General features: G+C 40.5%; 2 protein-coding genes across 3 annotated transcripts in view; one reads left to right on the top strand and one right to left on the bottom strand.

The window, feature by feature from the left end:
• Positions 1-15,176, bottom strand: part of MCM9 (minichromosome maintenance 9 homologous recombination repair factor) — an 82,845-nt gene that overhangs the window by 44,141 nt on the left and 23,528 nt on the right. The gene's annotated exons all lie outside the window — the stretch shown is intronic.
• Positions 527-14,356, top strand: ASF1A (anti-silencing function 1A histone chaperone). The gene is made up of 4 exons (XM_030853594.3): positions 527-940; positions 6,746-6,861; positions 11,127-11,303; positions 12,599-14,356. Exons 1-4 carry the CDS (start codon positions 832-834, stop codon positions 12,809-12,811), a joined length of 615 nt encoding a protein of 204 aa, XP_030709454.1. The 5' UTR covers positions 527-831; the 3' UTR covers positions 12,812-14,356.

Consider the following 15,176-nt stretch of genomic DNA (forward strand, 5'->3'; position numbering starts at 1 on the left):
ATAAAATGCAATTTACTTCCACTGCAACCAACCCTTCCCTGTACCTCAAATACTACCCAATATACAGACAACTGAACCTAACCTAGTGTAGACAGCGAATTCACATCTGCTAGAGAGCCGGCACAGCCGTTGGACTTATGTAAAGAAAGCGTTAAAAGAAAAAAAAAAAACCAAAAAACCACACTAAGCAAACCCGAGGGGCGGGCTTCGCCGGAGATCGCGCTCTCCCGCCGCCGTGCGGACGACGAGCAACCCTCCCCGCCGTGGCCACGCCTCCCTCCGCCTAGCCGTGGCCACGCCTCCTCCTCCGACCCCGCCCCACCGAGGCCACGCCCGACGTGAGGCGCGGGAGCCGCCGGGCCGGAGGCGGGGCTTGAGCCGCCCCTCCCACCGCCGCCGCCGGCGGCCTCCGCGCGGGCCTCACAGCCCGTATTCCACTCACTTTGTTCTCCGCCTTTGTCCTAATCCACACCAGCAGGTGGAGCCGCAGTTAAAGTTTCCGAGTCCATTCCGAGAGCGGGAGCCCATCTTGCTCGCCGCGGAGGCCCTCGCTGGAGGAGGAGGGTCAGAGCTCGGGTGCAGCCAATCGTGGACAACGCTGCTAGTTATCAGAGCAGAATGGGCTGTAGTTTAGTGAAATAGGAAAGCTGCAAAACACTGTGGAGTGTTCCCGTGTAAATAAAAAGAGGAAAAAAAAGTTTCTCAAGTCTCCGCTGCACGACGTCGGGCCGGCGCCGGGGCGGGGGTCTGCGCTCTCCCGAGCGGCCACGCGCTGGACTTTATTGTGCCGCAACAAGCCCCCGTTCCCATTGTTTGTGTTTTTTTCAAAATATGGCAAAGGTTCAGGTGAACAATGTAGTGGTGCTGGATAACCCTTCTCCTTTCTACAACCCATTCCAGTTCGAGATCACCTTCGAGTGCATCGAGGACCTGTCTGAAGGTGAGTCGGGCGCCCGCCCGCCGCCGGGCTGTCAGTTGCGGGCTGCAGACGTTGAAAGTTTCCCGGGCCCGGCCTCGCGCGGGCGGCCGGTGCTTAGCGCCGGGCGGGCTGCGGGCTCGGCTCTGCGGAGGGAAACTTGAAGTTGATGGACGACGGCCGGCGAGGCGCGCGCGGCGTTCGGCCGCAGCCCGGGCGCCTGCCGCGGCTCAACTTGCGAGGAACTTGTTCGAGCGGAGGTAGCCATGTTGTCAGCTTTGTCTGGCGGGCGGACGGTTCGCGAGACCCGCACTCGCGCCCGTGGCGCCGGCCGGGGGTCGCGCTGGGCTGGCCCCCGGCCGCCAACGGCCTCCGCGGCCCCCACGGCCCCAGTGAGGAGGTGGGAAGGAGAGGCATATGTGTGTGGTCGCGCCGGCGAGTTCGCAGCGGAGCCATCTTACCGAGAGTAGAGAACTGGGCCACCGACCCCGGCGTCACGACGCCTCCTCTCCGCGGGTGACGAACGCGGCGCCCCGCCTGCCCACCTTCCTGCCCCCGAGCAAGAGGCAGATCCATTTTTAGGGCTTACGCTGGAGTTGCCGTACTCTCCTGGGTGGCCATGCCCGGCCGCCTCGGGGAGGAGAGCGAGGCTGTCCTTGCGCTGATTTCTGGCTCCCTGGACCAACCAGCAGGGGAGGCGGGCGCAGGCTCGGCCCCTCGGCGCCGCGGGCCGGTGCTCCCGGGGGCCGCCGGTGCTCGCGGGCCGGCGCTCCCCGGCCGGCGCCCGGGATGCTCGGGGCGCCTGGGGATGCTGGCGCTCAGGCTTGCCCAGACCAGCGTGGACTCCTCATCCTTAATGACCGAAATCTTCTCTCCTCTCAGGAAGAAAAATATTGCTAAGCTAGGAAGTTACATTTAACCCGAGAACAGAAATAAGTAAAATACTTAAATAATTTCCAGGACTTAATCACTGGCTTCTAAGTAGTCTGAAAGAAGACTTTCTTCAAGAACGTGTTGAAATCTAAATACAGTAACTCCACATCCAAATACCCTGAACATAAAACACTAAAGTGGGCTAGGAAATAAAAGGTAAAGTCCTGATGGCAATGCAAAATTTTTTACTGTTTTTTTCTAAGTACGTTTTAAGGTCTTCAAAAAGATAAATATTTAATATATGCAGTAATAAATTTAAAAAGCTAAAATCTGCCAAGGTCTTTGCGATTTTATTAAAACAATCCAGTGCTCCATTTTCAAAATTTGAGGGGGAAAAAGTTTAACTTCATCAATGGTAATTCAACAATTAAATAGGGGACATACTTCTTTGAACTTACAAGTATGTTTAGCAAAATGCACTTTAAATTATATGCTAATCAAGGCATGTAAAGCACTTTCACTTTAAAAATTAGTTCTTAATCTCTGTATAATGTATTTTATGTAGGGTGTTAACTTGTTAACTTTTTAAATTGCAAAAACAATATATGCTCATTGTAATAGACTTTTTAAAAAGTTGTACATACATATATAAAGTTAACAGTCCTCTGTACTCAATACCTTCCCCCATCTCACTCTAAGTAACCATAATTAACACTTTAGTCTGTGCTCTTCCATATAGTTTTACTACATATATAAAGCACAAATGCACATATATAAGTAGGGCACATTTTCAAAGACGATTCATTTATTAAACTAATTCCTAAATAGGCCATTGGTAATAACATTAAAGGGGATTTTTCTTATTACGGTACTTTGAAACTATTTGGTTACTTTCCCATAGTACTACCATAAGCACTTCAGCGACCAGGCCCATTTTCATGCCCTTTAAACTAATTTTCCCTTTTTATTACCAATTGCATATAAAAATGGGCAAATGCACGAAAAACTATTGAGTCCTTTCCAACTTATACTACAGTGTTTTAGGCATTAGAACTTCTTGAAATTACGGGTATTTCTAAGTGATACCTTCCATTTTAGGAGTCAGTTCTGAACAAGGAAGTTAGATGATTCAGGATGTTGTTACAGGGCTTTGACATTGGATGGTTGAAACCTGCCATTGATGTGTTCTGTTTGTTAACTAGGATCTGTTCAGAACCCAGCTGAATCACATCAAAGTTTTTACTAATGTCAGGAATATACCTACTTCTGCTTGTATACCTCTCTTCCCAGGGCATCTATACTGGGCGTTTATTTAGTATTGTTTAAGAGTTTAAGCTGAGTCATACCAAAGCTGCAAAGGAATCTTTCAAAAAGGTGCCATGCTTACATACTCCACCTAGAGGCTGTGTGGATTAAGGAAATTGAGTTTACTTAGCAAAGGTTTCTTATAGGTCCCATCTTTTATACTGCAGTTCTTTAAAAAAATTTGTTCTTGAAATTGAACTAAAGAATATTCTGAAGAGAAATTTTCACTTTATAATTTTGTCTCAAGTCCCAAGTCAGAGGTTGGCCGCCATTTTCCATACTTTAAGTTGTCAATAGCCCCCAAATGTTTTCACTTTCCTTTAAAAGCTGCCCTGTAGCTTTGCTTCAGAAAAAGCCTTAAGGAGTACTTACTCTTAAGAGAATATATTTGTTTCTACTGTAAGACCTATACAGGGGTAGGACAGCAATCCACAGATTTAAGCAGAGGCTTTCCTGTAAATCTGGGAGATAGGAGACCTTGGATGTGTTTGATCTGATGGTCACCAAGCCTGTACAAGTTTTGATTGACTTTATTTCTCTCTTTGTTATGCCTTGTGGATTGCTGACTCTCTGCTTCTTTACTGAATGGAGCCTTTTCTTTTTTAAGTTGATCAATATCAATAATTATAGCTACTGTCAGTTGAATACTTATAATGTACCAGAACTGAATGGTGCTTCCTACTTTAAAACCTCAGGCTTGTACTAATTCACAAAGACTACATACTTCCCCCTAGATCACAGGTCTTCCCAAGTAGTGTAATTAGTTTGAAATTCCCTTGGTGACGTCCCTCACTCCTACCACAAATGGAGATAATTTGCAGGCTGGGATTACCATGATTAAATGAAAGTTAACTTTTTAAATAAATGAGTAAACTCCTTCAAGTGATAATCTGTGCAAAGCATCTGACCATATCCCTTCTTGTTTCAAATATAGGAGACAAGGGAATGAAAGCTGGGTTCCAAAAAAAAAAAAGGACAAAACAACTGATGCTGATTTATAAATAAGTACTGAGCATTTTAAACTCAGTAGCTACAGCAAGAATCCATAAGCATAAAAATTAAGCTACAGGTGTTCCCTGAGTTACAGCCTATACTCCTTAAGGCTAGATTATCTCCTCATGGCCTCTGCCCTCACCCATTCCTTCCCACCTCCCACAATTAAGTTCCTTTATTTCACTATTCATTTGAGAACTAAAAGGAATAATTTATCTTCCTTAGATTTTTGGAAAGAGCCCAGGCTTTGGAGTTGGGTCCAAGTTGGGTCCAGGCTTTGGAGTTTATGTCCAAGCAGAGACATAGCTTGGATTCTGATTCTTCGATTTACTAGCTGTATGAATTTGGGTACGTTACTTAGCCTCTCTGAGTCTTAACTTTCCTATTTGTATAATAGGTATAATTAAATCCATATGATACAAAGCTGTTGAGGTTTTAAACAACAGGTGTGAAGTGGCAAGGCCAATGCCCAGCACATAGTAGGTATTTTATGAAAGTAAGTTTTTAAGTCATAACCATGTTCCTATGCCAGACCACAAATGCCAATTTATACCAATTGAGCTAAGAGCACGATACAGAGTGGTACAGATACACATGAAATGAACAAAGCATTATGAAAACCTGTATGTGACAATTCCCAGTCTTATCTCTACTCAGCTAGTTTAGTAGCTTCCACACCCCTTTCTTCTTAAAACCGTTTCTCCAACTGACTTTTGGGTTACCTACCTCACTAGCCACTAGTTTTGTGACTTTATTGATCTTATCTCCCCAACCTCTTAACTTTGGAGAGTGCCCAGGCTCACTCCCTAGGGATCCCACCTATTTTCAACTAAATTTTTACCAGACCTATTCATTATCTCCACTTATTCATTATCTCTAGAACTCCTGATTGTTTCCCTCCCCTGCCCCCTGTAAAAATAAGTGGCTCTTGCTGGCTCTATCTTCGGGATTTATCCAGAATATTACTCCTTCTCGCCCCCAGGGCTACATGTGGTCCAAGCCACCATAATTTCTTGCCTCAGCTGAACTAGTCTCCTGTTTTTTCCCTTGCCCTCTTACAGTCTACACTGAACACAGCAGCCAAAATGATCCTCCTAAAATGAAAGTCAGATCATGTCACTCCTCTACCCAAAACCCTCCAGTGGCTTCCCATGCCACTCAGTGTAAAAGCCTAAAATCCTGATGATGGCCTTCAAGATCTTGCATCATCTGGCCACGCCTCTTGCCCCCAATTTCATGGTTGGCTGTTTTCCCCTTTGCTCATTCTGCTCCTGCGCTGGCGACTTTGCTTTTTCTTGAGCATGTCAAGCATGTGCCTACTGCCTGGACTTTGTACTTGCTGTTCCTTCTGACTAGATATTCATATTGCTTGTTCCCTCTCTTAATCTTCATCAACAAACAGATGATCTCATGAGATGTCAGATGTAGGACCCTGCATCTGGAAATGTGCTAGAAACTGGAGATAAAGTGGTCTAGGTCTGGGACAGAACCATGACATAATAAAAGAAATATAAACCTAAGGGATCTTTTAGTTCAATAACTTGCAGTTTGTAATACAGTATGAATAAGTATTACCTATACTACACTTCTGTTATCTGTTTAGGGAACAAAAATATCTACAAAGTTACAGAAAAATGACAATACATGGTGGCATTAACTGGATTCTCCACAGGAGGCCCAGAAACACCCTCTGGGATTGCTGGTGTAGACTCTGTGGAGTGAATCCAAGAGGCAGGCCACACAGTGCCAAACACCCTAACGGGACCAGGAGGTCTCAGAGAATTTGTAGAGTGGTCTTTCTCCCCCTACTAAAGAAGAGGCCTCTTCCAAAGAACAATCATTTGACTCATCTCTGGGTTCTTCTCACAGAGCACACTGTAAAGGGTGCTCAATAAAGTCTGAATTACACGGAACGTCTTAGGTTGCACTTTATTCTGTCTTGTTACTCGTGCCTGTTCCCACTGTAAATATTCTGATGTATCAAGTGGTATAAGGATCCTTGGTTTTCCTCTTCCCAGTGTAAAGAATGTATGCCATGAAGGGGTGCCATGAGGGAAAAACCCCGCTGTGGGCCCTTAACAGTTGATGAGTTGAAGCCCTAAGGGGCTTCTGATCCACAAGAGCAGTTTGCAAGTAATGATTTTTCCACTTTGGAGCTCTTTGATGATTTGGATCTGTGCAACATAGCATGGGGGAGCCCTTCAAAAGTGTGCTTAGCAGGTTGTTAAAAGATGACATACAGAAAAGGGAGGAGAGGGATTCCTTAGCCAAATCAGTTTAGGAAACACTGGATTAATGGTACTGGTGTTCCTTACTGAAGGATTTTTCAGACCCCTTGCTGTACCAGTGTGCTTTATGAATCCTCAAGAGAAGGTTGTAGTATTTCCCAAGTTTTTGGCCATGTTGTTTTGTTTGTGAGGAGCCCTGCCCAGGGACCAGTATTTCACAAAACAGCATTTTGAGAAACTCTGCTATGAAATGTAAGAATTTCACACCCAAAATTTATAAGGAGCACTTCAGTGCCTTTCTGGGTTTTCTGCTATGAAAAGCCAATTTTAGCAGCCAATAAATGGTGTAAGTGGACATTCAAAGGGTCTTTGATGTCATCTCATAATGTAATTAATGAATATGAAATAATGTTTTGGTTTTTAACCCTAGACCTGGAATGGAAAATTATCTATGTGGGCTCTGCAGAAAGTGAAGAATACGATCAAGTTTTAGACTCTGTTTTAGTGGGCCCTGTTCCTGCAGGAAGGCATATGTTTGTATTTCAGGTAAGATTATTCTTGGTAAACATGTATGCCAAATACATTTCTAAATGGTCCTTAACCCTTTCCTTTTGGGTTAAATCATTCTGGTTCTGCTGCATTCACTTTTTGTCTGCTTCTATCATGTTTTAAGAAGTCTCTGTGTCATGAAGGAATGCCACTTCCTGTTTTTGTGTGCTGAGAGATGTTACTGTGATGTTTATACTTCAGGGTTTGCACAGCATGCAGTAAACCTTATACTCTGTCAGGACCACGTGGTGGTTAATTTTGGGCTCTTCCTGTGAATAGTCCCTTAGTATGAGACCTTCAGGGTGGCTGTCCAGCAGCCCCAAACAGGGATTCAAAATGCTTACTACTAACTGGGGATAGTTAGTAATATGCATTTTCAGATTATAGTTTAAGCCACTAGGAATGATGATGATATAACAAAACAACTTTATTTCAGCATAATCAATAACTCAGCTAGGTTATCAGGTATGTTAGAAGATAGAGATGTACGAGATCTTGGGTCACTGGAACTAAATGAAGTCCAGTGGTCTACTAAAGCATCTACTCTACAGTTCTTATAGAGGATTACAGTTACAAATCCACAACTCTATTTATCATTTGTGAGGAGAAATTCTGCTAACATAATTATGTTCTCAGATACCACTGACAGTATTTAGGTCTGTGCCAAGTCTTCGGACATTGTCTTCTGCATTCAAAAATATTACTTCTTTTAATCCATGTCAAATTGTTGTATAAAACTATTCAGTCACTTCTCAATTATCCATGTTTATTAGAGGGAGATATTTATAATAATCCAAAGAGTAACTAGCCATTGCTTTTTAAAAAACTATTATTCTTAATTTTGTTACAAGTATTTCTACCCAACAGAGTCTCATTAGTTAAGTAGAACCCACTGAAAATCTAACTTTTCTCTCCCTGACCTCTCACTTCGCTCACTTCACAAATGGGACCAATTTAAATAAATACTGTTGGTCAAATAATCCCACCAGATATGAGCTAAGAATCTCTCAGACATATGGTATCTCTAGAGCTGCTACTGCTCCCTCCCCTCTCCTAAATATAGAATTCAGAATTTTGTTCTCCTAGCCCTAGTGCTTTTTATTAAATAAAAAGCAACAAATACTATATTTTAAATAAACAGTTAAGAAAAGCTTAAATATATTGACTAAAGGCTCAAATATATTAAAAGTGCTGTGAAGCTGAGTTGTGTGACTGTGTGGGGATGCACTGCAGTTGTAGACCTGGTTCAGATCCCACTCTGCTGCTTATTAGCCACGTGTGACTTCAGACAGGCTCCCAGCCTCCCCTAGTCACTCCAGTCATCCCTAAAACGTGGATACTAGCCTACCTCATAAGAACGTTACGAGGATTAAATGAGGAATAAAGCAGTTTAGTATAATCACTGACAGACAGTGCCTATTTCTATAATTGGAACTAAGCTTTTATTCTCTTAGCTTCTTGAAATTGTTATACAGAGAAGCAGTATTTGCTCTGACCCACAAGCCTGGAGAACCTCTACTTCACAGATGATAATTTATGATGCAAGAAACTTGATTTGAGAGGTAGTAATATACCTTTCTATGCTGCTAAAACAAAACAAAAAACAGAACTTGCAAATAAATGCCATGTTTTTGAAACAGACTTTTAAAAATCTTTTCTATGTGTTTATGTTGGTTAAGAATACTCCTTAGCTTTTGGCTTGAAGTATCATAGGAAAAAAATTACTCAAAACTATTTCCCTCTAGTGATTTTTACCTTGGCATCCTGTGCACATGTTGCCAAAAGTACAAAGCAAGTACAGTGTGATTTAGATCATATGTTCAGCCTGTGCATTTTTTAGGATTCACCATTATCAGCAGAAAGGAACTAAAACAGTTTTTATGTTTTAAACAAACTACCATAGCATTCCCCTGGTCTGCCAGGATTTTGCCTCAGGATAAGGCTAGCAGGAAGGTGCCTGGACGTCTGCCTAGTATTGCCTGTTGGAGTCAAAGATCTCTGCTGATCACTTCTCCATCCTAAATGATCTGAGAGGCCTGCAGGCTTCTCTCCTTGAATTTGCTCAAGCTGAATCCTTTAGCAAACAACTGTTAAAACACAAACATGCCTAGAACCAATTTGCTGAGGGGATGGGAAGCAATAGAGGGGAAAGTTCCCATATTACTGAACTACCTCTATTTCCCATCTCCACCCAAAGGCAAACGGCATATTCTGAGGACAGGCCCTCTGTCCCCATTCTGGTATCTCTCCAAGAGAGATCATAAACCACGTCAGGGCAGGAACTGAGTTACGAATGAATTTCAAAATACTAAGTATATACTGTGTGCCTAGAGCTATGCTGGACTCGAGATCACAAAGATGAGCTGGATGGGATGCCTGCCCGAGATAAAGCATAGAATCGCAGAGAAGACTGAAGGGGAAACATATTTAGATCATTGGACATACATTAATAGAGAATTTGTGGGCTTCCCTGGTGGCGCAGTGGTTGAGTCCGCCTGCCAATGCAGGGGACACGGATTCGTGCCCCGGTCCGGGAAGATCCCACATGCCGCGGAGCGGCTGGGCCCGTGAGCCATGGCTGCTGAGCCTGCGTGTCCGGAGCCTGTGCTCCGCAACGGGAGAGGCCACAGCAGTGAGAGGCCCGCGTACCGCAAAAAAAAAAAAAGAGAGAATTTGTGTTGAATAATATGAGTGCATAAAGAGTGCTATTAATTACACCTTTGAGTTAGAAAGGGTTTCACTAAAAAGGATACATTTGATGCAAGCTTCAAAGATGAATTTTTCAGAATGTTAGGGAAGGAGTATATGCAAGGCACAGAGGCATGAAAGAGAGGCATTTTAAAGAACCTAACATTTCTAGACCAAGAGATGTGGAGTTAAAGGGGTTGTGATGTTGGGTGGAGACCAGTTGTGAAGGGCCTTATAAATGAAGTTAAAAACTGAGATCCTTATCTCAGAAATGAGGGTAATCATCTGAGGTTTTAAAACCTGGTAAAGGGATGGGAATGGATCTGTGCTTAGATAGCGAATGCTGGCCTCAGTGCAAATAGGCTACTGCTGGGGCAGACCAGTAGGGAAGTTTTAGCAATATTCCAGATAAGAGATAAAGACTTGAATTCTGCTGTCAGAGATGGGAAACATTGAAACTGCCTAGATGGAGGAGGTAGGGAAGCTGAGGGTGACAGATTTTTAGTCTGGGTAACTAGGTGAGTGTTTTATGCCTTTTTGTGTCACCTACATGTGGTAGGTATACTGTAATTATGAGTCTTCTATGATAATGGCCTGATTGAGAACACTAGTCAGAAGTGTTCCCAAGCTAAGACATTGGCTGAAGTGTTCACCGAGGCCCAGGGATGGTCCTTAGTGTCGTAGCAAGAGTAAGCCAATCTGCTGGGACTTCATGCACTTTACCACTCAGAATAGCTGCTTCAGGTCATGCTCAATGCCTCACCATCACTGCCTGTCCCCAGTCTGTGATTCCTTCCAACCAGTGTCCTCACTGTCTTCCACACGGCTGTGGACAGGGCGCTAGCCTTCACTCATGTTCTCAGCCACCTCTAGCTCACTTGCCCCACCTTCTGCGTTCCTCAAGGTTCAGCTTACAGCACTTTGATTCAAAACAAGATCATTGATTACATGATCAATCTCAAACAATCTTTACCTTCATTGAATTTCCATATGTGGGACTATTTGTATTTTTTGAAAATCTGCTATATAACTATTTCCATTCCATTTTCAGTTTTATATTAATTTACTATTAGAATATCTGTGAAGGGTGGATGAGTGGATATGAGAATATGTGTCCTGGGAAACTGGATAACAAACATTTGCTGCCAAAAGGCTATATGGAGATAACTGAATATTTACTAATTTAGGTCTGAAAATTATGACTGGGAAAGGTTGGAATTAGTAAGACTATTGATTTGCTTACTATATTTTATAAAAGGTTCTATTATTGAATATTGCATAATCCCTCATGAACAACCACACACTGTAGCCAGAATTATTTTTCTCTAGACGTAGTGATGCTTTCAGGTGCCCAGGTACTTAGGTATACTGTGGAGAAACACGTGAATTATATTTTCTAGCTATAAGTCAGTTTCAAAAAAAAAAAAAGTGAGCATTTGCCTTCCCAGTATGATTTCCATATTTTGGTTGCTGCACCCTTAACCAAAGGTGCTCAGTGTAACCAAAACTCCAGTTTTGCTTATGGTTAACAACCTTTTGTGATGTGTGTTTCTTTTCTTTTTAAATTATTCTAGGCTGATGCACCTAATCCGGGACTCATTCCAGATGCAGATGCAGTAGGTGTAACAGTTGTGCTAATTACATGCACCTATCGAGGTCAAGAATTTATTAGAGTTGGTTATTATGTAAATAATGAATATACTGAGACAGAATTAAGGGAAAATCCGCCAGTAAAACCAGACTTTTCTAAGGTAATGCTCTGATTTTTCCTTTTTCATTAATTTTACTATACAACTTTTTTAAGCAATTGCCATTTCATGGTACACTATGAAAATGGCTTTGAGACAAAATAAATTTGAGGTCCTTGTGCCAACTGAGCAAACTAATCTTTGTTCCATTACCATGGATGACCTCAAACCCTACCTCCAGATTAGTCATTAGTAATTACTGTTGGTTCGGCACCTTGAGAGTCTCTGATGATTTAGAAAATTGAAAGTGCCTCCTATAAGAAACAGGTCTCTAGTAATGGCTCCCTGTGTGGCATTCCCCATACGTCATGATTCTATCCATTTCAGTCTTTAGACATTCAAATTCATGTTTGTTTTACTGATTATTCAATAATATTTTTGTCTGTAACTCTTCCCAAAATTGTGGGGGGAAGTTTTGTGTTTGTTTTTCATAGGAACGTTGTTATCTCAAAACTCCTATACGCCTTGCTTTATGTGCTGTTCTCAGAGGTTAAACTAAAGGTCTTAAATATTATCTGGTGGTGAAAACAGCGTAGCTTCTGAGTGAGAAGCTGAAAATCTGTGATTCGGTATTCTCAAAAATACTAAGTACTTTATGATTTTCCATTGGGAGCTGTAATAGTTTAGTAACTGGTGATTTTTGTGAGATTGAACATAACACCCTATCTGCCAGACCATGCAAGAAAAATTACATGGGAGTAGAATGGAATGTTCTCCTTTCTGATAATAAGGCTGGAAGGTTTTTTATTCTGATGTGGAATGTTCCATTTCAAATTTATTAGTTACCTGTATGGTTCCTTGTATAGCAAAAAGAGAAGAAACTAGAATATTGTTTCTAAGAATGAGCCATAATAATTAAAAGATAGGAAACTATTAATAATGAGAGGTCATATGTGGGAATATTTTTCATTTTCCTTGAAAATATTAGTGAAGAAACACCACATTAATCTAGAAAGCATGTTAATTTGTTAAATAAAGCATCCTCTGAAGCGTTCAAGAGATTCTCTCCCCTTTAGGAAACAAGTACAGAGTTAGAATATTTTGTTGGATAGTAAAAGAGCTGGATAATTCCCTCAGGTTCTCCACATCTTGCTTCCATTAGACTAAAATAATTTCTTTGCTTCGGCCCTATTTCTCGTTTATGTTATGTTTAATGTGCTTTACTTGACTTACACTTTTGTATATGAATTAGCCCTTAAGGAGTACTAATACAAAGAACCATTCTATTAAGGTCTATTTGTGTATGGTAATCTAACTTTCTTAGTGTTTACCATTTATATATTTCCTTCTTCCTCTAGCTTCAAAGGAACATTTTGGCATCCAATCCCAGAGTCACAAGATTCCACATTAATTGGGAAGATAACACAGAAAAACTGGAAGATGCAGAGAGCAGTAATCCAAATCTACAATCACTTCTTTCAACAGATGCATTACCTTCAGCATCAAAGGGATGGTCCACATCAGAAAACTCACTAAATGTCATGTTAGAATCCCACATGGACTGCATGTGACCACCTGCCATCCCTATAGTACAAATTAAGCTATAAAAACACACAGAACTATTTCCCTGAAATTCCGTAAGTCCATAGTCAAGATACAATGTGAAGAATTTGTTTAAAAAACATCCTGTAGAAAGTTTATAAGAAAACCAGTATTTGAGCAAATTGTGGAATATAAATACAACTATTTTTAAGTAATTTTTTTCTCTAATGTGTTATTTTATTTGTTCTGAAACTAATCTGATTAAAACATATATATTATTTTCTTTTCCTCTATATGTAATTAAAGCACTTATAAAGAAAAGTAAATCATTAGACCAGGTTGTAAAGATGTCTTAGCCTCTTGGACAATAATCTTTGGACCACTATTTTACTAATCTTTGAAAGAACAAAGTTAACTTCAACTAAAATGTGTCTTCCTGTGATAACACATAGTTTGGTTTGATTTAAGGGGCAAGTTTTCATTCTTTTTACGGCATGCCCTTAAAGAAGGGATTTGAAGTCAACTGTATGCTACCAAGAACTCTAGGATCTGATTTTCCAGGCCACCTTGAAGCCTCTTAACGGCTACTGTTCAGTTCATATAATGTTAGCCAGCATTCAGTTTGGTTTCTAAGACAACAAATGTGGTTAATTGTTTATAAGGTCCTCTGGCTATGATTTTTGTTTTTATAACAGTTCAGGACATCAGAACACTCCTTGAATCATACATCATTACTACCCAGTGAATTCAGCAGGTCAAGAGCAGATACAAACTCCCTAAGTTTAAGAGCAGGAGAGTATAATGACTTCGTTCCGTTCGTTAGATTTATAATACTATGAACTTAACTCTTTAAAACTGTTTTGCTAGGTCATCTGTTGTTGGCAGCATTTATATAAAAGCAGTGGATTTGGAAAGATATATTTAGCTTTATCATAATAGATAAGTTACTATTTTGGAACTATATATATTTTCACATGTAGTACTCTTCTCCATATCCCCTGACACTCATGCACAATAAGATTAGGCGTATTTGTGGTGGACATATTTTAGATAGCTTTTCCAGGTAAGTTTTTTAAAAGCAGTCTTGGAAAGGAATGCATTAACTAAATGGGCCAAAAAGTTCTTTTTCACTGATGAGAGCTAGGTCCTTCCTCAAAGAGTTTCTTATGCTCCAGTAAATTAAATGTAGAATATTCTCATTACTCTTGCTGCTAAGCAAGACATTAGCCATATAATGCAGAGTTATGCAGTGCCTTCATATCTCAAACTTTTATACTGCACTTTTTAAAGCTTATTTTGAGGAAGGGAAAGGGGCATTTGTCTGCATATGGATTCTCAGTTGTATATATTTCCTGTCATTCTAAAAAGTGACTTTGTGAAGCAAAATTTTGCTAAATGTTAAACTTTGAAATTTAATATACCAGATAATTAAAATACTGTCCACTAACTAGTTCATAGACTTTAAAAGTAAAATACATCCGGCTGTTAAAACCATATGAAGAAAATTTCATTTTTGTCTAATTGCAATTAAAAGAAAATGTTAAAATATTAAAATGAAAATAAACGTAATACTTTCCAACCAAGAGCTCAGTGATTAATATAACAAGAACACAATATGTGCTTGTCAGGAATAAAGCATATATAAGCCAAATTTCCAAATCAATTCACTGCTGAGTTTTTATTCTGATTAATTATGATTGGTTTGTACTGACATCAAAGGGTTAGGTTTTTATATCAATTTGTAAACCAACAGCCAATTTTCACAAAAGTTTGAGACTTAAAAACTATTATCTCTTATTTAAAATTTTTATGGTTCTATAAGATAATTTTAAAAATTAAAATATTTAGTATTCAGACATTAGGAACTAAGAAACTGTAATGCACAGGTTGTTTTTTATTTTTCCTGTTTAGCTAGGTGCTGCCTGAATTATAGCTAGAAAGTTTAGAACTGTTTTTTCCCTTTCTGATCACAGTAAATAGCTGTGTCCTCAGAAGAGAAACATAAACAAATTAGTTATTGCCACAAAAGAGATAGGCGTGTAGGCTGGAGGGAATAAGGATATCATTTGAGCTGAGAAAACAAGCAGAAGTCTGAGAAACGTGCATGCATTCGTTCATTTATAACCTTATACAACCGTAGGCTTCCATGTGGTCTTACCCTCAGGTTTGGGGTTTCTAGTTTTACCAAGAAAGCCTGTGGCAGCAGTTTTCAAAACTTTTTATGTAATCCATGGTAAAAAAAAAAAAAATTAAGTATGACCTGATAACACAAATATGTATTTATATTAACAATTTTCATGAAAATGTGCCCTTAATTGTGCACCTTTACTGTGTGCACTAGTATATTCTAGTATCTTTTATTTTGAAAGTGCTGGTTTTGACCCACTGAAATAA

This window comes from Globicephala melas, chromosome 14, assembly GCF_963455315.2.
Source record: "Globicephala melas chromosome 14, mGloMel1.2, whole genome shotgun sequence".
NCBI lineage: Eukaryota > Metazoa > Chordata > Mammalia > Artiodactyla > Delphinidae > Globicephala > Globicephala melas.